The following is a 23,771-nucleotide window of genomic DNA, read 5'->3' as shown; positions in this document are numbered from 1 at the left end:
CTCGCAATATCTTGTATACCTTTTTACATTGCCAGTAACACGAGGCTAGTACTACGCACAGGAAGTAACAATCAATTGAAAATCAAGGAATAAAACAGCGCATGACAATTAAATTACACACAAAAAAACATCAAGAAACTAAAAGGAGTAAAGACACAAGAAATTTGGCTCCCAGACTTTGATCAAGTGGTAAGAGACGTGATGTGCAGATTAGGTGCACACGAGTTCAAACAATGTCACAGACAGAAACCTGGTATTTAAGTGGGAAGAGTAAATGGAGAGTCCATTATCCACCAAGTCTCAAACCATGCGCCAACTTGACCCTCGGGGATTTCTTGGTTATCAACAGAAAGAAAAAAAAGACAACAAGACATTCGAGGCCTCCAAAAGAGAAGCTCTCTTTTTCGGATGTTGTTTTGCACATGTGGTGGTTACAGTATGTTCTGCAGTCTTTCCAAGTGGATCGATTGGAGTGAGAATTCGTTAAGTCTTGGAAACTATCGTTTGGGAGAGGCGGGCATACCTCCTCCTCCTCCTCCTCCTCCTCTAATGGAGAGTATTGGACTTTGAGAAGAGCTTCTATTCATGGAATATGGATCCATAAACACAACCACGACCGTGATATCATCATGGAAATGCCTCCTTACACCTCGTTCAATCTTCTTCAGGTCTGAGTATCTCATTTCTCTTTTCTTAGCTGCCACTCGAAGAGCAGCTTTGATTAGTCTCCTTGCAATCCCCTGGTCAAACAGTAAGAAAAAAGCACCCCGAATTAATAATCTCATTTAATACGAAACGTGGAAGAACACCGACATAAACAGTTCCTTCCCCTCTTAAAATTAGTAGATTATGAAGTTTTTACGAAATCTATTGTACCAGAAAAGCCTCTTTCAATTGAGTGAATTTTCTACTGTATCATGGACTCTTTAGATTAACAACAACAGCAAAAATCCAGTGGGATCCCACAAGTGGAGTTTGGGGAGGGTAGTGTGTACGCAGACCTTACCCTACCCTAGGAAGGTAGAGAGGTGGTTTCCGATAGACCCTCGGGTCAGGAACGATGAAACAAAGCAGACTCTTTAGATTGTTATTTAACAGTAAAATCCTAATGAAGGAGAATATAAAGGGCATTATCCGCTTACATTTCGGGGTTGACTGTGGACTATATCAACAGCCTCCTGGTTACTCAGATGTTCCCAGAGACCATCTGAAGCAAATATGAGGAACTGATCCTTGGAAGTCAACCTGTGAATGAATATTGATGGCTCCGCACTGAGAATTGGCGTAGAGAAGGAGGGCAATCTAAACTTTGCTAATAATGGTGACTGATTGAACTCTGCCTTCTTAAGATAGGCATCACCAATGGACCTTGAAACCTGTAAAGAGGATAACATATGAACATCAACTCTTATGCCATGCACGATCAGCGACACCTTAGGAACGGCTTTCTTCAGAGTAACTTATATAAGGCACATTTGGGAAAATCAACACCAGATGGCCAAAAAACTTAACTCTTCTACAAAATAAAAATAATCACCTGTATGATACCCTTGACACGCCAAACTTTGTGTTTGAGAAGCACAATCTGCGAATCCTGGGGATGCAATGATCTAAGCTCGTCTCTCACAGACTCATTATTAGCGTTGTGCTCCATGGACAATTGAATAGCTGTCACACCCCTTGCACCTTTTTCTGCTCTACCTAATACCACTCGCGAATCTCCGGCATTGGCAACATATAGTAGTCCACTGCAGATTACGCCCACCAAACAGCATGATCCCACTGATGCAATTTGTGGCTTCTCAAACCATTGTTGCTTGACAAGTGACAAAAACTCCTCTTCCGTTGTCAAGAAAGCTTTTCTTATGACATCTGCAGACATTTCCTGATGTTCTGTCGCAAATTCTGCAAATGAAATGACAAATGTTAGTAGAAAAGACCTATTAGCGTTGATTCTACTCCACAAACATGAGCTCAAAACTTTCCAGAATATGAAACAGGTGAAAATGACATTTAGGGGATAATCATATATATTTAGGAGGAAAATTTGATCTTTCTGCGACAAATTTTAGGGTGAATAATGCACATACTGAACACCGATCTATCTGTTCAGTGTTGTAGGACATGTATCACCTAAGACTACTAAATTGACCTAGCTTCCATTGTGTGAGCGGACAACTCTCGCTCAAGTAGTCATGTCTCCAAAACTTATACCATGAGTATTTCATTAGACTGGCCTACTTGTACAGCGATAAAAGAAGTGTTAAATGTAGTAAGGTTGAATCACAAAAGTATTGAAGATTCAGATCAGGATATTTTAAAAAATATAGAGCATCTGGAGATGGCACCATATTTATATATATTCCTAGTGTACCTCTACTCGAGTGTTATTGCATGTAGCAAAAGTTTAGTCATTAGGAGTATAATATTTCTATTCAAAGAGGAAAATAGCAACCTGAAATGTTCAACTGTGATGATGGTTGTGTTTGACGAAACTAAATAAAAGTGACCAGCCAGATCATATATCTCAGAAGTTTATTTAGTGTTCCAATTAGACACCAAATTGCATTAAGAGCACCTCCTAATTATAAACTATCCCGTTAGCTAATACACTAACAAAAGTGTTAAAAGAGCTTATTTGAGAAGAAATGCAAGTGGGGTCTGATTAACCAAAAAGATAGCCTGAAAACACCAGTAGTTGAATTGAAAGTTCTGTAGTATCTTCCTATATTGCGCGGACTCTCCAAAATGCTGCCGCACCAATGTTGGATCCTCCAAAAATGTCAGCACGCATCTGTCGACATTTTTGGAGAGTCCGAGCAACATAAGTGTCTTCAAGGGGGTAAGTAAAGCAATATCGTAGTAAATACTAGAAATTTGACAAATAACTTGAAAATCCTCTATCAAGAATACGCAAACAGCAATTACGATCAATGTGAGCTCGTCAGATATTTGTGGAAGTCACCATTGCAAATGATATAACACTTTTGTAAAGTTAACACCTTCTTGGCTTGTCAATGAAACTTAAGACTTATCAAAAAAATGTAAAAATGGCAAATGGCACAATCTTGTAAAGATCAGATCTAACAACCTGACCTCTTTTAGGAGTTATGTCAAAACTTAAACAGCTTTGGCATTCACAGCCTTATAAAACTCAAATATTATGAGAAATCATTCCATTTGTTCAATCAAATAATTCAATTCCACATAAAAGAAATACCATAGCATGAACAAGACACATAAACAATTTTGAACTTTCAACATAATATCAAGAGAATCAAAACAATAACAACCATTTATGCAATCAAAAAGCTAACAAGACTTACTCTTAAGATTGGAGAACAAAGTGTTGTTTACGAAACGCGACGTTTCCGGTCCTCCATGTCCATCATAGACTCCAACAAATGTTCCATTTGGACCTGATTCAAGACAACTCAATGGCCCTGATTCAAGTTGACTTTGATCCTCCATCAAATTATTGGCTTGTATAATTCCCATTGAAAATTCTCCATTTGCATGAACCCCCAAATCCTTATACCACATTAAACCATCAACCCTACCCCTAGAATCACCACCCCTTCCTACACCATCCCCCTCAACATAAGGCTTCCAACAAGGCTTAATCATCTCTTTTTTGCATACAACAACAACAACAACAAAAAACCCAGCGTACTCCAACAAGTGAGGTCTGGGAAGGGTAAGGTGTACGCGGACTTTACCCCTGCCTTGGGAAGTTAGAGAGGCGGTTTCCGATAGACCCTCGGCGTGACAAGGAAGCAACCAACAATATCAACCACAAGAAAAAAAACAAAGATACAAGGTGGATTTCTATCAAATTACATGTATATGTGCTTTATTCAAAAAAAAGTCTACCAATCTTGATAAAGTTTGTATCTTTTTAAGCCCCCTTTTTAGGTAGTTAGAAAAATTATCCAAAAGAACCAGCAAACAATATATTCATCAATCCTAACCTTAGCTCCAGTTTTTGTTTATGTTCAAAACCCACAACCCCAATTCTTGATATTATATCCCCACCAACACAACAAGGCCTAGTCACCATTAATAAGCAAAAAACTGATAAAAGATGGAAAAAGACCAAAAGGGTATGGGCAAAATTGAAGCAGCAATATGTTCCCTAAGACAAGAAAGCAATAGTTTTTATTTGAGTTCAGAGAATATGGTACAGTGCTGTTGTTTTTGCATACCTTGAACCTGATTTTCAATATATATTGTGGACCTTACCATAAATATTTTTGTGTCAATTTTCAACTACAGACTTAGCTGTTAAAAACACATAAAAGATTGATGGTGACAGAGTTTGTTCCTGGATCAGAGGGATTAAACAGGGAACGGATAACAAAAATAAAAATTTGGGTTTTTTTTTGGGAAGTTTTTCTTTGGGGTCAGAGGATCTTTTGGATTGGTGTCAGAGAAGTCTCAGAATATGATGTAGAGAGACAAAATATTTAGGGCAAAGAAAATCTTTTTATTTATATGCTGACAATTTCTTTTTTATTTTTTTATTTTACTATTTTTGTAGCAGAACCCCTCCTATTTTCTCTCTTTTTATTGCCTTTTCTCTCCTTATTGTTTTTGAATGTTTCAAGTAATTTTGGCCATGTTGCTTTCTATGACTTTTTAATTTTTTAATTTCAATCTCTCCATTCTAATAGACCATAATAAATATAAATTTATATTTATTTTCAAGTCTCAACTTTATTTTTACCCCATCCCACCCCGTCAGGGAGATCAATAGCATTCCCGCTTACTCTATAGTAAGGCTATCCAACGGGATAGGACGGGACGAGACAAAATTAACGGGACGGGACGGAACGACATTTAAGCGGGACGGTGGCAGGACGGAACAAACGGGACGAAACGGTCGTCCCATCCCGTCCCGCTAACAAACGGGATGAGAGGGGACGGGACGGGATGGAAGGGGACAAGACGGGACGGGTTCGTGTGCCTTAAGTGTTTTTTTTTTTTTAAAAACGTCTAGTTTTTTAAAAATTACTATATTTTTAAAGTTTGCAACGACTAGATTTTTGACTTATTTAGTTATTTAATAAACTTAAATATTATTATGTTAAAACGAAAATTAGAAAACTAAGTAAAGAATTATAAAAATATTAAAACAAAAGGCTTGCAATGAAATATTCTAGTAATTATAAATTTATAATAGAGTTATAATTTATTTAATATAATTTCAAAGTATTAACTATTAAGTAACTAAGACAATTCATTAAAAAAAAATCAACGCGTAGATCCTTTTATTTTATTAATAGAACTTTCAAATCTCAAATACAAATATAATTCTTTTGAAGAACACCTAATCTACGCAGCCACCTTTTAGGAAGGGTTCTGTTTGAACTAGGCCTCTTAGTAGTTAATTACAAATTATCATACTAATATTTGTAAGCTCCTATATTGCTTCTTTGTAACTTATCAATAATATCTCTCGGACATTCTGTTGGAATTGGCAATGTTGATTGATGTTCCATGAGCTCCATGCTGTCATCGCTCCCAATGGTAAGTATCTCATTATATTCTTCTTCTTCCCTAATGGTTAATTTTTCAAAACCAAGATTTCTTCTTTCTAAATTAATCCAATCACTGAATAATACGGAAATCTCTAGACTATCCTCCGCTAATGCATGTCTATGATCTCCAATTTGAAATCTTGTCGCTAAAAGCACTCTCCGATGCTACTGATGATGCTTGAATAGCCAGGATATCTCGGGCCATTGTTGAAAGTGTTGGAAAAGCTTTGCCACACTCCATCCACCATGACAAAAGTTGTTCATTGTCTTCTTCGTCTTTAGCACTTTCCAATCCTTGATTAAGATAAGAATCAAGTTCATCATCAATAGAGGAATCAAAACCTGTTATATCATCCATATCTTCTCATAAAACTTCTGCTCTAGACTTAGAAGTAGAAGGAGTAGTTTCAAAACCTGGTGTATCCATAGATTTATATTTATCAAACATTGATCTAGCATAAGAATATATGCTAGCTTGGCAGTCTTCGAGAGATGGTTGTTCATTTTCTTGAATTACTAAATTCTCATAAATTTTACGAACAAGTCCCTTTGCACCTCTTAGTTTTAAAGATGGGTTAAGTAGAGTAGAAATTAAATAAGCTTCTGGAATAGGGAAAAAATACTTTTTAAATTTTGAATCATTTCATTAATGGCCGGTGCATAAACTGGATTTGTTTCATACTTACCAAATACAACAGAAATTCCACAAATATACCATAATATTTGTGTAACAGTAGGATAATATATACTAGAAAATTGTTTTGTAGCATAATAAAAAATTTCTAAAAATTTAGTAAGCTATTTGATCTCATCCCAATCAAAATCAACAATTTGATCAGCGGGGATACCATTATGCATATTAAATACCTTTTGGATAGGCACCCGATAATCATAATCAACTTTAAGCATTTCATAAGTAGAATTCCACCTTGTACAAACATCTTTTGGAACTTTTCTAAATGGAAGGTTAGCACTAGCACATTGTTGAGCAAATTCACGAATTCTACTTTATTTATGAGCACGAAAAATATAGCCACAAGCATGTTGTATTTTACTACAAACATCAAATAATAAATTAAGACCATCTTTCACAACCAAGTTAAAAATATGACATGCACATCTAACATGAAAAATTGCTAGATTAATTGGACAAAGTCTAGATTTTAAGCTATTTGTTGTGGTTGTGTTAGCAGAAGCATTATCTAAGGTGATAGTTAAAACTTTATCAATGAGTCCATAAAAATTAAGTATTTGTAGAACAATAGTTGCAATATATGCTCCAGTGTGTTTTGAATCAACAAATTTATAACCAATAATACGTTTTTGCATGTTCTAGTGATGATCAACCCAATGACATGTAACAGTTAAATAATCACAACCATTAGGACTACGACCTATATCAGATGTGATAGACACTTTACAATCTAAGTGAAAAAATACACAATGAATATACTGAAGATATTCGGTTTGAAATTTAAAAACATCATTTCTAATCGTGGTCTTAGGAAAACCTTGAAAAACAGGGTTATAAGTTTCTTGTATATAATGCACAAAAGCAGGGTGAGAAGGAAAAGTAAAAGGTAAGCCACAGACAACCAATCATTTTTGCTAAGTTCTCACGATCTCTATCTTTGTTATAGAGGTGTATAACATGACCAGAAGCAAGGTCAAGTTGTTGTTGAATTTGATTAGAACCAGATCCACTAGGAGTGCCAGTACTGATGGTAGGATCTATAATTTTTCCAGCTTCTATGTTAGCTTTTATCCATAAAGATTTGTGATCCCTTCTTAAGTGTCTAGTTAAACCTCCCGTCCCACCACTTGTTGTGTGTGCAAATTGTTGCTTACATTTTTCACATATAGCACGATGATTGACTTTATCATGTTTAAAAAATTTCCATACAAGTGATGTTTTGGCATGTTCAGCCTTAGGCTTACCCCTTACAGGGAGTACACGGGGTAAAGCTCCAGACTGAGATTGACTTTGAGTTGGAGCTTGTGTTGCGGGACTAGTGGGTGTTTCATCTTATTCTTCTTCCTCATTTCTTCATCTTCAAAAAAAATATCATTGCCAAATTGTCTTTGTAAAGTTTCATGATCTAGTTGTTCTCCGACATGAACATCATAAAATGCGGGGGGTTGGGAAAATAAAGTTTCATCAACATGAGTCATTTCATCTATATGTTTTCTAATTCTAGGTCTAGGAGAAGGGTTAGGATTATGACTAGGATTAGGATTACTACTACTTTTACCTTTACTATTTTTTTACTACTTTTTTTTAAAAATGCCAAATACATTTTTAGGTGTCATAATTTAAATACGAAATTAAATTAAAAAAGCTAACACAAAAATTAAACACACAAATGAAATATGAAAATAGAACACGTAAAGTAAACACAAAAATTAAGCACTAAAATGATACACAAAAATTATATATTAAAATTAGGAGATGGAACGAGTGCACCGTGATTAAATATTGAAACTTTAAGAAATTGCCCAAAATATTGCTCCAAATACTTGACGAATTAATTTTAAGCTTGAAAGTTGTTCCAAAAAATTTGCCAAATACTTGAAACTTGAAAGTTATCACTTGATACTTGATAGTAACAAAATTGAGAGAATAATATAGATAGAATATTAGAATGTAAGATATTTGAGAGAGAAGATTGATTTTTTGTGGGAAAAATTAAGAAGAATGGGGGGTATTTATAGTAGAAAATAGGGCAAAAGTGTAATTTAATAAACTTAGGGGTTATATTAAAAGTTTGGGGGGAGGGAGTGTTTTTTTGGAGGGGCTGTTTTGACTGTTTATGGCCGATGGCAACAACTATTTTTACAATTTAAGCTGTTACCTAACGACTAGATTTTAAAAAAAAAATCTGGCGGGACGCAGGACTGGACAAACGGGACGAAATGGTCGTCTCGTCCCATCCCGTATCCTGTTTAACATTGGCTATCCCCTTTAATTTGAAGCGGGACGGGACGGGCCGACCCGTCTGGTTGGACAGCCATACTCTCTAGCATGACTCAAATCCTCAAATCTCAATTAATTTTGAGATGAAAACACAATTAATAAATATTTTATAGAATTTTCATCGTATCAAATATTAATGTGATGGCCTAATTAGTAAATTCGCAGTAATATGCATGTAAAATATATATACAGCCTATTAGTTATAACATTAAGTAATTTTCTTATCTGGCAAAATTATTTTGTATGTATGTTGGTGAGAGCTAGCAGATACTCAATGAATAATTAGAATGTGTTCAAGATGACTTGGACACTACTATTATAAGAAATAAGAAATAAATTAATTCATCTAACAATTTCTTTTTCTTTTTTTAAATATTTTAGGGGCAAAAACCTCCTATTTTCTCTCTTTTATTACCTTTCTCTCCTCCTTGTTTGACTATGTATCATGTGATTGTGGCCATGTTCCTTTCTAGTCCTTTCTTTTTCTAAAATTTCAAGAACTCCATCCGATTAGACCGGAATAGAAATAAAGTATATAGCGAAATTTAACTAATTTTGAGATTGAGGCGTAGTTAATTGATAATTTTTAAAGCAAATTTTCATCATATCTCTATTAAACAAATACAACTAATTAGTGAGAAGTCCGTATTCTATGTTGTGAATCAGTTTGAAAATGTTTTTATATAATTTTTAAAATGTAGTGCAAGTCATGCTCTATATATTATTATACTCCACAGATCACACCTACAATTAATAAAATAAAGTTTCACATAATTAAGATGCTTAAGTGTCACTTTCTTTTGATTTTATGGTTTTCAATTCATGAACTTTTTTCGCAATTTTTGTGTATATGAAGATTTGTAATATTTATCTTCCTAAACAAAAATTAATTAGTTTGACTATAAGTTGCATATATGCCTAACCCCAACCAAATAAGGTAAATATTCCAACTTTAATTGTGTAACGTAAGATTCCACCACTAACAATAATGTCATATATAGGGTAGGAGTCTAGGTATAACAATAAACAGAATACTTATGCCCAACCATAGTTTTCTTAACCCTGGTTTTTCTATAAACTATATTTTACTTATTTGATACTCCTATATGCTCAACCCTAGTTTTCTACAACCTATTCTAAGAATGTATATTAATTTATGCAAAGTTGTGACTTACTCATATTACACTGAGCCGTAGTCTGCCACTAATGAATGCATCATGGTAGACTGTCTACATTATACGCAGAAATTTTTGTAATTAAGCGATGTCATATTTATATAAATAAAAAATATTATTTAATCTCATTTTCGTACAAGTTGAAAGCTCTGACCGAATGGTTTAGTTGAATATTAAGGGGGTGTAAGTTCAATTCTCCTTAGCCTCAAATTTTTAACAAAAATTCCCGCACAAAGATCTTCGAAAAATGGAATGTCTAGGTCCATACTCGAACATACGACCTTTACAAGAGCAAATAAGAGCTTGATCAGCGGACCAAGAAGTAATCTCTGTCTGGAAGCGAAATCATTACTATATATTACTTCATTTTTGTAGAATAGTAATATTAATATTTAATATTTTTTTCCAGCAAAGCAGTGTCAGATGACTATATGCGTTCTCCCTTATCCCTTGGGGTGTGCGCTTTCCCAAAATCCTACATGAATGTGGAATATTTCGTGTCCGACTACTTTTTTACATCGTGTCGTCATCAGACAGACACTAGCGACATTGATGTCGAAGAAAGTATTACGTGTTAATATATTATTACATGGAAGAAGTAAACAAGTGAATTCAATTGGCACTAAAATATATATGTTTGCCCAAAGTTCTGTTGAAACCTACAAACAACCTAAGTTTTTATTGTCTAGGATGGTTTCCTCAAACATTTTTTTTTTTTTTGGAAAAGAAAATATTGCTCCCTCCTCTCATTTTATACGAAAGAATTGGATTACAAGCGTCAAAACATCTAGTTTTTTTTGTGATTTGGGTATATAATTTTTGTGTTTTTTTAAAAATAAAATAAAATTGCATATTTAAAAAATTATATCTAATAATTCAACTTTTTGGACGGCAGGATCATGATTTGAATTTTATTGGTTATGAACTTGCTCATACTTCATTTTAGTTACTAGGTTTGTAATTAAATATTTATACATATTTAATATATTTCTTAATAGAACACAAATCTAAGCAAAAGCTACTGAGTTCATTCAAACCATACCTAATACTCTAGCTCCACCCATGATCTTCGACCTGGCTTAACATAAACCTACAATAACGAATAATATCATATTAATGTAAATTATCAGAATGAATTCACTGTATTTTATATATTGGCTGCCCAAAGAAACAAAGTCACTATTTTATTGGCAACTTTATGAATGAAGAAATTAAAAGCAAAAAAGTGCAGACAAGCAAGTTTGGTTTATGGTTAAATTAAAGTGCATGTGCTTCTCGTGATCAGTGTGATATCTTTCTATATATTTCAGTGACAATTACTTTGTTGAGACTCTTGAGAACATAACAAACTTGATTGACTAGTTCACATAGTTAGGCAGTGATTTGGACTAATGTTTCAAATTATATAGAAGTTGTAAACATCATCACTGTTGTCAAATGTTGGTTAGGCTGCTTTTAACCTAGCTAATAGAAAAAGGTTATTTTGGCAGCAAATGGCAAGTCTCACTTCATTGATTGCCATATGAGATTATGAATGTGTAAATATTTGTATAACCAAAATAAGAAAAAATGTTATATTTAAAACGGTAAATTTGTCTTTGTATTACTTATAGGTCATGAAATTGAGAAATGGATTTAATTACTGATCCTTACATTAGGGTAGACTATTAACATTATACCTTTTTGGATGTTGTCCTTTTCCGGGCTACGCATGAATTCATGATGCTTCATGCACCGAATTCATGTTGTATTTTACTTAAAAAGATGAGATGAAAAAAAAAAATTGTGTTTGGACATGTGTTATACTTGAAAAGAATTTGACGTTTTATGAGTAAAAAAAACATCAAAACTACTCAAATCTATTTTTGGGATGTGTGAGTTTTATTTTCAAAATCTGCCAAAAAATAATTAAAATCTATAAAAAACAGATATTTGAAAATAAAATCCGAAAAAAATACTCACAAATTTTATGGCCAATGGGAGCTTATCAATTGTAAAATGGTAGGAATTAAGTTGACAAGTCACAAAAAAAAAAAAAATCCAGAGAATTTCACACCACCCCATATATAGCTTTTTCTGTTTATTTTTTTTATGGTTTTAAAATGTGTCTTGAACAGGAAATTAATTACTTTCAAGAAGGTTCCATTTCCTTGTCCAAATTTAGAAAGTAAATATATAAAGCACAGAATTTTATGCTGCTAGGAGATTTATGATTGTGCAAACCAAAGGAAATTTTATTACACAATGTTCCCTAATTTGTGTCCAATTTTATTTAAAAAATTAATTTTCTAAAAACAACCCCATTTTGCAGAAAGAAAAACAATATATTATCTTTGTCTTTGGACGTGTGTTTGCCAAGCAAACTAATACAACACCAGACGTCGATTTAAGGTTTAATTTCCGAATAAAAAAAAAGATGAAAAAGAAGAGATAAGTGTGTTGCTTCCCCTCCGGAAGACATGAGAATTAAAGGATTTAATTTGTATATATTGATAATATAAATAATGTTTACATTATCAATACATTTTTACACTTTGTAGGAAGTATCACAAAAGTTTTCCTGAGCCGAGGGTCTATTGAAAACAACTTCTCTATCCTCACAAGATAGGGGTAAGGTCTGTGTACACATTATCCTCCCTAAACCCCACAGTGTGAGATATTATTGGGTATGTTGTTGTTCTTTATCACATTAACATTGTATTGTATGTTATCTTACTCAACTTTTTAGCCCCTGTTTGGATATGATTTTTTTATTTTTTTATTTTTTTCAAATAAATTGAAAATATAATTTGTTCATGAAATTTGATCAGTTCTTTATTTTGGATGAAATTCTTTTCTTCCACTTGTAAAATTTAATTTTTGTATATATGTCAACTAAATTTATATTTAAACGCTAGCTTTAACTCATCGTTGTAAACTCAGCTGCATGCCCTCCCTTTCGTTAATTTCAACTACAATTGAAATAAAAGGGACAGTTTTAATGTTATATCCTCCAACTTGTGAAAATAGAGAGATAAATGAATATCGTGTGAGAATTAAAATTAGTAAAGAATGAGAAAGAAAATTACGTTGTGCCAACATTTTTATTGTGAATTATCCCACGTAAGCTCCAGAAAACAAGTAAGAAGAAAAGAAGGCGAGAGTTGCCGACAAGTAACTTATAGTAATATGTTTCACATATTTTTAAATATATAAATTTTATTTTTTTAAAAACTTGAAGAATATATATCTGAATTGACGCTAGACGTTTTAACACTCGTAGTAAACATGATTATTAATGTGAATACCTTTTCAAAAGTATAAGCGCTAAGCCAATGTGGTCTTTAGCCCTAATTTATTCATAAATTTATCATTTTATCAAATCCAATTCACTCACCCTAGCTAGCTACCAAATTACAATGTCATGTAGTAACAAATCTAGGACATCGTATAGTTGGCCTGAGCTTGTCCATTGATACTTTGAGAAAAGGCATAAATTGCCCATTAAACTTGTTTGGAAATATCATTCACACACTTAAACTTTAAGGGTGATCTAACACCCCACTATTCTAGTTTGAAGTGAATTTATTTCCTCCCTAAGAGCTAACTTGGCAAAGAATGTGTTATCAAACCCTTACATGCGCGTGAAAAGAAAGAAAAAAAGTTAAAAGCTGACTTAACTATACACGTGTCATTTCTGTGATAGATGTTGTCAACGAATTAGACTTAATTAATTATTCTTGATATCTTTTTCATTTTTCCATTTCTTATTCTTCACTGTTTTCTTTCTTTTTCTCTTCTCCTTAATCGTCTTCCCATGTTCGTGGTCTTCAATGGCCACCAAATCATTAGTGTCTGATCAAGATCTGGCCGGTGTTCAGCCGGAAAATCATCGTCACCACTAAAATTCATATTGTCCCTTACCAGGAAACCCACCTGGAACGACCTTCTTCGCCATCAATGAATCAAAGACCATGTTACTAAAAATCGATTGGATTCCAACAAAATCTCTGTTTTGATTCAATTTATCGAACAACGTAAATATCATCATTGGGCTTATAATAGGGATGCCTCTGTGCCCGTTGAAATAAACTTCCATAACTTTCAAGGCTTGCATAATATAAGTCATTTTTAGTTGAAATTGGAGCCTATCCAATTGGGTCTTCTTTTGAAAACTATAGTACCTACCAAAGAAAGTATCGTTTGCATTGAAATTAATTAACCCAAAACTGTTCAAATTCGCTAAAATCAATAAAAATTTGATAAATATGGACTAAGTTCTTGGATTTCCCACCTCCAAAAAAAACCCCAAGGAAGAGGATTTCGCAGGAGAGAGGTCGTAGGTATGTGATGTTTAGCATAGAAAGGGAGAAAGAGATGCTAGAAGGAGGAAGTGAACGAAAAGATAAAATGAATTTTTTTTGGGGGGGAGGGAGGGTAGGGGGGTAGGGGATGAAGGTTCTATTGAAACTGAAAAAGAAGGAAAATGGAAAACAAATGTAAAAAAGCAACCTGCCAGCGCGTGAAAAATATAGTTTGGACTGAATCTGGTTGTAATATTTTAGGGGGTAAATAAATTCACTTCAAATTAGAATGGTGAGGTGTTAGGTCACCCGTAAAGTTTAGGTGTGTAAATGACTTTCCTAGATAAGTTTAATGGGCAATTTATGCCTTTTCTCTTGATACTTTCAATTCATTATACATATATATACATACATATATATATATATATATTAATTGTAACTCGCAAAACAAGCAAGAAGAAAGACGATATGAGACTCGAGGCGAAAATTGCCTACGAGTAATTGTTAAATGTTCGAACAAAGTCTCATATTAGTTAGCTACCAAAATTATCGTATACAACTAGACTTCTCTATAACAACATCCTTGTATAACAACAATTCACTATAAAAGCCAAGCTTTTTCCGGCACTTCACTATAACATCCAAAAATATTCGGAACCACTGAGACTGTAATATTAACTGTAGTTACAAATTAGGAAATTAGTAAGGCAATGGTAATTAAAAATTGGAACCACTAGAAAAAAGGGTTGAAAGAGAGTTGAGTGATGGTTACATGTTTCTGTAATTGGATAACATTCAGTGGATGTGTAAAGAACACATTATACTGTACAAAGAAGAACAGACATTCCTGTTTGTGTCCAAATTCAATTGACGAAATCCTCCTTACCCCAAAGGAAATTCACCAATTGTGAACAAAGTTTGGTTTAGGTTGATGGGAACTTTTTTACCTTAGTATTTTTACCTTATTCTTCACATTGCATTTCAGTGATCTTTTGATGTGTAATTTGTTAACAAATTGAATTCAAATACAATCAAACTTCTCTATAACAGACTTGTTTGTTCTTATATTTTTTTGTTACTATAGTGAAGTATTGTTACAGAGGACATATATTATAATATAACATAATAATCGGCTTCAAAAAAAAACTTGACATTTATAGTAAATGATTGTTATATGGGAATATTGTTATAGAGAGGTATGACTGTATAACGCAGTTATGCACTCAACAATAGTTTTAGCTTGAAAGGTGTCTATCGTGGAAGTCATAAGGAGGCAGGGCGGAGCTAGCTCTTCGTCTACGGCTTCGGACAAACTTAGTAACTTTGGTAAAAATTTTATATTTGTATGAAAAATCTGTATAAATTATTAATTTAGAACCAAAACTTAAAAGAATTAGAATCTCAAATCCATAAGCTTCAAATTATGGCTTCGCCTCTGTAAGGATGGACCTTTTTTGCACCCTCCCCCCACCAAACAATGAGTGTTAGGTTAAAGTGAAAGTGCTTTTGATTAATCCTACTAAAATAATGTGACATAGAAGGGAGTTTTGAAGCAACAGTAAAATTATTTCTATTTGACCTATAGATTATAGGTTCGAGCTATGGAAGCAGCCAATAATGCTTGCATTAAGGTAAACTGTCTATATCACACTCCTTGGGGAATGACCCTTCTTCGGACCCCGCGTGAATGCAAAATATCTTGCGCACCATACTGTCCTGCGTGAAAATTGACTTTCACCTAGTTAATTTTTCAACAAGAGAAAATCGGTGCACAAGTAATTCTTTGATATTGAGTAAAATGAAGTCAAATCAATAAAAGTGAACACCCAACTTTTTTTTTAAGACTTTGTTAAGAAGCTTGTACTATGCAAATTGAACCTATTGAAGGGAACACTCAACCTCTTTACTATTCACATAACGTGAGCTGAGCAATTGTTGCCAATTTGCTTTATCCTACTTGGATTGTAGTCTTATAGATTTGGTCAATATGGATACATGGGGATCAGGCATCAGATTTTGTCAACCTTGCTTTAATAAATCTTTTTTCATATTCCTCTCGTCCAATTATGTTTGGCGAATTTTTATATTAATTTGGTCCATGTATGGGTCAAAATCTGACCAAACGAGAATCGGCATGGAAAGGGAAGGTAAAAAGTTACTTGAGGCAGCCGTATCCATACAACGCTATAACGACACGCACCTCGGCCATGTATGCAGAACGCTTGGGAGGCGAATTGGATGTTACAGCATTTCAAGGGGTCAACCCGTAATACCGTCAAACGACTTAAGTATCATGGTTTATGACCGTTGGGTAAAGGAGAAGACCTAGTGTATAAAATAAGTGAGAAGGAGAAGAAAAGGGGGCGGAAAAAAAATCCACACATACATGCCCTTTGAGAGGAGGGATCTTCATCTCTCTCTCCCCGAAGGAGGAAGCAAGGAAACTCATATCCTCAATTCATATAGTTAGTCTCACCACAACAGATGTATGGGGTTCTACCTCATTAAAGATCGGTGACCCTCTTCAGCTATGTATTTTTTATGGTTGTTCAATGTTATGAAAATCATCATCTTCTTATATATGGGACATTGTCCCTTTGCCAAGGAGAGAAACTCAAATATTTCATTCTCCCTCCATTTCTCATTCATCTTCTTCGAGCTACACCAAGCTTAAAAGCCCAACAGTAGCTTCTATTAATGTATTGCTTTGATTTCTCATTCAATTTTGTGATAAAGACTTCTTTTAAAATTTCATTATGAATCAGATTAATTGAATGTCATAGTCATTTTACTACTTTTGCACTATTGCTTATTCCCCTGTTTAGAAAATTTTTATCGTATGATATTATATTACTCTTTCTTGATCATCTAGAGGTAAGTTTTTGCAGATATATGATTCTTTGTGCTTTTAGTACATGTGTTGTAATTTACTTTGAAGTTTGATTCTTAGTTACGTTAGACATATTTAATTTGGCATTCAATTTATTCACAGCAAAGTACTTTCTGACCACGGGATTTCCTTGTCAATATATTAGTTTATAAGTTTTGATAGATATAAGAATTCGGCATCGACTTGGTGGGAATGAGACAAACTAGAATCATTGAGCTTACGGGTGTACATGGCGTTAGGTTTTTATCAAAACCAAACCAAACCAACTATATTTGGATAGGTTCGATTTTGTTGGTTTTTTCGGATATTTTTTTATTAATGAATATTATTTCAATCTTACTTTGTTAAAGATATAGATATAGTTTTGATAAGTGAATATACAACAACAACAACGACCCAGTATAATCCCACAAGTGGGGTCTGGAGCGATAAATGAATATATGTTTAGTAAATATTGAAAAAATTGACCAACATGATATATTAAAATATTCCAATGAGAATTCTTTTAGTGACACATGATAGTTATTTTCTTAGTCGTCTAACAATAATTTTCCGTTAATGTATGATTTCATGGTTAACACATGATATGATCCAAAATATTTCTATATCTTTTAAAGAAAATTCAATATAAAGTCTTAAAAATATATATAAACATTAAATATTTATGTCGGTTTGGTTCGATTTTTCTACTCAATACCAAACCAAGTCAAACCAAATCTAGTCGGGTTTTTCAATCGGTTTGGTTTGATTTTTCGGATTGGTGCGATTTTTCAATTCGGTTTGAACACAGTAAATTTCACAAATGGTCATATAACTATGATATTTTTTCACCAAAATTCATATAACTTTGTTTTCTCACATAAATGTCATAAAACCTTCACTGCTTCACTCAAAAAGTCATAGTTACCAGCAACAACAATTCTCCGGTAATTTTTTCGCATTCTACCCTTTTTTTATTTTTTAAATTCAGTCTAATATATTATGACTCAATTAAAATATGCATGACCCAATCCTACCCGACCCGATATCCACAAATTAAAACATCCCCCAAATTCGATATTTCTTTTTTTTTTCTTTTTTCTTTTGGCAATCCGCTAGGCAAGCGCCTAGGGCTAGTTTTTTATTAATAAGAGAAAAGAAAATACAACAATTCGGAAAAGTACAAATAAGGGGGACAATAGCACGGGTTTTATTACCCATATGTCTTGGCTATATAATCACTCCTCTGCGCCTCACATTGCCTTATGATGGCAGCCTCATGTAGAGGATTCATGGGGTAGCTGCCGGCAAAGTCTCACGATGGCATATAATCTCATAGTCGTGTGGATATTTTCCAAAGGCATAGGACCAAGGTAACACAAACCTGGTTAAACCTTACCTTACTATTCCTATTGAGGCTTTAAATAGCCTCACCTACTAGCATGCATGTAAAAAATAAGAACTGGAAAGTACCAAATATTCAATGATCATCACAGAGTTTATAACATACTCTGTGATGATATTACAAATGAGAATACTAATATAATGGTAGAATAAAATGATGAAGGAATTAAAATATTGTCCTTTCTTGTCCGAACTTGTAATTTCTTCAATTTGTAACTCTTTTTCATCCCAATCCCAATTCTTCAAGATGTATTCAAAATTCATGATTTCTTTTTTGAACGATTGGACTTTGTAGATGTAGTTGGGCGGCCTTCTTTTGTTTGGTAACTCTCATTGGAAGTCGCCTAACATTTAAAAAATCACTAACCTTGTCGTCCCAACTATTTTTCCTTGTATGAGATTTCCTATTTTTTCCGCTATGCATAGGTGACAAATCACCTTTTCTTGCTGCCTCTACCCTGCATTGATTTAGAATATCATCTTCCTCACCTATTTCATATGTATCTCTGCCCACACGCACCTGATTTTGCATGTCTTGAACATGTTCTTGAATTACCACACTGTTTCCATCCATTGCATCCAATAGCTTTCTTTCCGCTGGTGTAATAGTAGCAGTGGTTGTCACAATTTGTTGCTGCCCAGAAATTGTTGTTACTGTTGATGGACGATCAACAATAGGTTTAATAACTGGATCATTTTGATTAAGCTGCTGCTCCATTGCATCGAAGATTGGATTATCTGTTACAGTATGTTGCTGCCCAGATTTTATTGTAGCTACTGTTTGATCAATTGCAGCTACTGTTTGATCAATTGCAGTTGGGACTAATTGCTTTGTATGCGTTGCTGCAGTTCGCTTCAAGCTTCCAGTTGGAGAATTTCTGGGCAAAAAAATTGGAGCATTGATGTTCAATTTGCTCCTATGACTTGTTGTTGGTCCCTCATCATATTTTGCCATTGCTAGACAGTCAAGATCTTCACCTGCACTCTCTTGATCGACCTCCTGATTAGCTTCTTCAGATGAATACCCTGTATGACCATCACCCCAATCCTCGTCTTCGTCATCCTCTTCACGTTGTTGTAACCAAAGTTTAGATTTGATCACCTTTGCTTGGATAAATTCTTCATTGTTTCCAGTTGACAAAATAAGCTGCCCAGCTTCACTTTCAAACTCGCCATAGGATTCAACTGATTGTGATGGAACATCAAATACAGAGGTATTTAATGTGACCAAAGGCTGTTTAACCATTGTGGAGTTCCTCATCATTTCATTCTGAGCATTCTTGATTATTTGTTCTACCTGAGGATTGGAAAAATGTAGTGTAGGAACTTTGGAACTGTGAGCTTGGATGCCTATAAGTTCATTCCCCAAATTGTTGTTGGAGTCTTTTCGTCGAAAACCCAAATTTTCAGCCAAGTCGTGACTGTCTTGCCCTCCTCGTTCATTACTGGGCGTTGGAACTAAATGTTTGGACATTCCACTATCAAGTACACCTTTTGCATCAATTTCAGAGTCCCCATCAGCATTAAGAACCTCGAAATTATTTGTGCTAGAACCAACATTGAAGTCTGTTCCTCGAACATTTTTATTCTATTGTTTTGGTGAGACCTGCTTCTTTGTGGGTGTTTTTTTATTTGTTACCAAGCTCCAATCTCCTTCCTTTTTGTTCATGTCAGCTTTCTTAACATCCCCGATCACCTTCCCATTTTGATTTTCCCTCAATACGCTCTTAGTCCCAATGTTTTCATTACCAGAGTTCTGGGCAGTAGCTGTTTTGTCAGAGATTTTCTCTGCAGTTTTTTGCTGATCATCAGCAAGTGTGTGTGCAGCTGGTTGTTGCCTTACACCTTTTGGAGAGTGTTTAGCTTGTTCAACACCAACACCTTCCAGTTCTTGTTGCTCCTTATGTACATCGGCAGCTGTACCTGATGCTCCAAACTGCTGTTGAACCATATCATGCTTGTTAGAAGTATCCGCTCGATCGGCAGCAGCCTTCAACGCACCAGCAGTAGCTGAGTACATCCTTGTAAAATCTGTAGAGGCAGGGATATCCTTCAACCTTGTATCACCAATTGCAGCGTTATGATTAGCAATCCCAACAGGATGTCGATTAACAGTTGCCTCCAGCTTAGAACCAACAGTAGCTGGTTCTTGTCCAGCATTTTTATGATGCTCTACAACTGCTATTGTTGCATGCTTACCCTCCAATTGTGAGCCTACATGAACTGGTCGTTTTTCATCCTTAGAAGTAATAACAGCTGAAACTTTATTTAGCTCAACACCTCCCTGTAGCCCAGGATTTATATCAAATTTTGAAGCATCACTCAGTTTTTGCACGTTTGATTTCTCCACTGCTTCCACTACTGCAGCTTGATCCCAAGTTGCATTCAAAACAGCATTATTCACTAAAGTATTAGCTGCTTCAACATGCACTACAGTAGTACTAGGAACGCCACCTATATGTGATATCTTGACTGAACTTTCACCATGTTCATGAATCCCAGTTTGATTTTCACCCATTTTCTTTTTCGCCAAACTATTTTGTTCTCCAGCAAATCGATCCCCTTCATTCACTCCCCTCTTCTCATTCAGAAGTTGACGTAAATCACCAGTGTACTTTTCCCCAGTAGTTTGTTCTTGAAAAACTTCAAGTTCATCAATCGCAGCTGGGTTGTGAGTCTTTTTCGATATATATCGACATGTTTTCTCGTCGTGGCCCTGGTGTTTACAACAGTTACAGTACAAAGGCATATTGTCATAAACAATTTCCTAAAACACTTCAATGATTTTTCCAGAGATTGTATCCAAGCTTTGGATCCTCACACGCTTGGGATGCTTGTTCATTAGGTCTAAGATTACCTTTACCTTCGCTGTGCTTGGTCTAGATTTAAGTTGTGTCGCTTTATCAATGGCAATAGGTTTACCAACAGCAGAAGCGATTGATAACAACGAACGCATTGCAAATAAATGCAACACACCAGCTTCAGAGCTTTCATTGAACAGGAGACTCAAATTGATACTTGAACCCTAGACATAAATGCAATTTAAAAGCACAAAAATAAAAATCGATAAATATCAAAAAATCCTAGCCCATAATCAGTATCCAAATATACAAAACAACACTAAAATAAAGATAATCCCTAGCCCACACTCATTGTCACAATATACAAAAATTCTAAAATAAAGCAAAAACCCTACCCCATAATCAGGGTCACCAACTAAAATTCAAACTAACAAAGGCAACACAAACAAAAAATAATAATTTTTACCTCTTTTGGAGTCATTCCTAGTGCAGCAAAAGCATTTGTGTGGTCACTAAGTGCAGCAAAAGTATTATGGTTGTCCCTTAAAGTACTCCTCTGAGATGGAGAGGAAGCCATCTTTTTGGCTTGAGAGCCCTGAAAGACCAGTGCTTGAGAGCCTCGAAACACCGGTGCTTGAGAGCCTCGAAACACCGTTGCTTGAGAAGAGAATTGAGATAGTAGTATGTATTTTGCTGATCCTTGCTTGAGAGCCCTAAAAGATGCTTGAGAAAGAACTAAGTATCAGATTTGGGGGATGTTTAATTTGTGGATGTGGATATCGGGTCGGATAGGGTCATATTTTAATTGAGTCATAATTTATTAGACTGAATTTAAAATAAAAATTGGTAGAATACGAAAAAATTACCGGAGAATTGTCTTTTCCGGTAACTATGACTTTGTGAGTAAAGTAGTGAAAATTTTAAGACTTTTGTATGAGAAAATAAAGCTATATGACTTTAGTAAAAAAAATATTATAGTTATATGATATTTACACAAGGTATGAAGATCTCCCTAGACAGGTCAGGGGAATGATGCAACTAGACAAGTAGGAAGTAGCATCTTTTCGGATCAGACAATTGAAGGCAGCTGAAATTTGCTATGATCCACCATGAGCAGATAGAGATGCAGTTGAACTGCATTTTTCCTTTAGTCTCACAATTATGAACGATAATTAGACACAATAGATTGAGGATTAGAGTACTAACCTCACAAATTCAACTGGAGGGTAAGGTATTAACTTTTAACACCAAAACCAATTAAGGAAGAAGCTCACATAACAACAGATTTATCAACCTAAAGCATACCAATGAGGAAGGGTCTGAGAAGGAGAGTAGAGACATTTATCCCTCTATCCCCATGCCAAACTAGATAATTAAATCTCCTTGCACTTGTCGTTTAAGACCCCAAGGCCCAAACACCTACCAAAACTGACCCCGAGATTCCCTTGTAATAAAAGCACCTGCCCCATCCACGAAATAACATCACTTACCAAAGCGGCAAAAAGTCCTAGTCATCTCGGTCACTGCTTGTTTGAGATTCTTCATCGATGCCATACATAACTTCATCTACCTCATCATCCTCACTTTCATCCATCCGCCCCTCGAGTGTTAGTGCGGGGCTTTTCCTATTATCAGCCTTCTCGATATGAAAAGTAAGAACAGACAAGGGTTCGTGTGAGAACATGTACTGTACTGCCAAATTTCTTTTACTATTCAAGTAACCAACCTGTGCCATTACGAGCTGCAAACGACCAGATAACTGCAATAAAGAGCTCCGGGCTGCCACCTTTGACCTGGTAAGCTGAAGAAAGACAAACGATCAAGTACTTAATACCTTTCAAAGTTTTTCACAGTCTAACAATAGTGAGTTTTTGTCATCATGAACAAATACGACAATCTTCAACTACCGAGAGACAACTAATTATGGTGACAAATTCTTCAAAATAGTTGGAAAACAGGGGTTGATCTGGGCCGTTGTTCCAATTGGAGATCCAATTCTTGGGAAAGTGACAAAAAAATGAGACATTTATAAAGCATAATATCATGTTGGTGGGAGTTAGCACTCTATTTATTGTGGCGATGTGGCTCCATAGAAATGAACATGCCTACTCGGAGACATTAGTGCCAGTACTTCATCAGAGTTTTTTAAAAAACTCAACACCGAATAGGAAATTGAATAAACCTCAAGATATGTTATCAAATATTGACTTCAGTTACCAAACAAATGAGAACCCAAACTAATGAATATTGGAATGGAACAGGTCCAAATGAAGCGGAATGGATTATTTATGTAGTCAACCCCAACTAATTTCCGATTAAGCTATTCACCAAATAATGTACATTGTAAAATGAATTCCATTTCCCTTTGATTTTTCATTTTCAAACTTGTTCGGTGATCAAACTTCAATAAGCGTTCATGACTACTAATCTTCTTGTAGTCTTGTACAAAGCGAATTCTGTTGCAAACTTGACAAGTTTGGAAGGACAAATGTCACTGCCCACCCAATGAGTTCCCAGCTTAGCTACTCAAGGGCCACTACATTACACTTCAGATGTCCCCGCTAACCACCCCTGTGGAGGAAGGAGGGAGCTTTGTAAGATACTTGCAAGATTTTTTAAGACAAAGAGGAGGAACATAGTTAGCCTTAAGCATGAATCTCTTTGCTCCTTTTTTGGTGTAACATGGCTAGAATCAATGTTAATGACGTAGAAGCTATGATATATT

The 23,771-nt window shown here is 34.8% G+C and overlaps 2 protein-coding genes across 2 annotated transcripts; both read right to left on the bottom strand.

Moving 5' to 3' along the window:
- Window positions 1-52: 52 nt before the first annotated feature.
- Window positions 53-4,199, bottom strand: LOC104246816 (probable protein phosphatase 2C 38). The gene is made up of 4 exons (XM_009802700.2): window positions 3,327-4,199; window positions 1,538-1,905; window positions 1,143-1,376; window positions 53-740 (listed from the first exon to the last, which is right to left on the bottom strand). Exons 1-4 carry the CDS (start codon window positions 3,625-3,627, stop codon window positions 498-500), a joined length of 1,146 nt encoding a protein of 381 aa, XP_009801002.1. The 5' UTR covers window positions 3,628-4,199; the 3' UTR covers window positions 53-497.
- A 15,634-nt stretch (window positions 4,200-19,833) lies between these two features.
- LOC104241604 (uncharacterized) lies at window positions 19,834-22,554 on the bottom strand. The gene is made up of 2 exons (XM_009796547.2): window positions 21,513-22,554; window positions 19,834-21,270 (listed from the first exon to the last, which is right to left on the bottom strand). Exon 2 carries the CDS (start codon window positions 20,992-20,994, stop codon window positions 19,834-19,836), a length of 1,161 nt encoding a protein of 386 aa, XP_009794849.2. The 5' UTR covers window positions 20,995-21,270; window positions 21,513-22,554.
- Between the last annotated feature and the right edge of the window lie 1,217 nt (window positions 22,555-23,771).

The sequence above is a fragment of the Nicotiana sylvestris genome, chromosome 7 (genome assembly GCF_000393655.2).
Source record: "Nicotiana sylvestris chromosome 7, ASM39365v2, whole genome shotgun sequence".
In the NCBI taxonomy this organism is placed as follows: Eukaryota; Viridiplantae; Streptophyta; class Magnoliopsida; order Solanales; family Solanaceae; genus Nicotiana; species Nicotiana sylvestris.
Note: the sequence above shows the minus strand (reverse complement) of the source record. Positions and strands in the feature narration are given on the sequence as shown.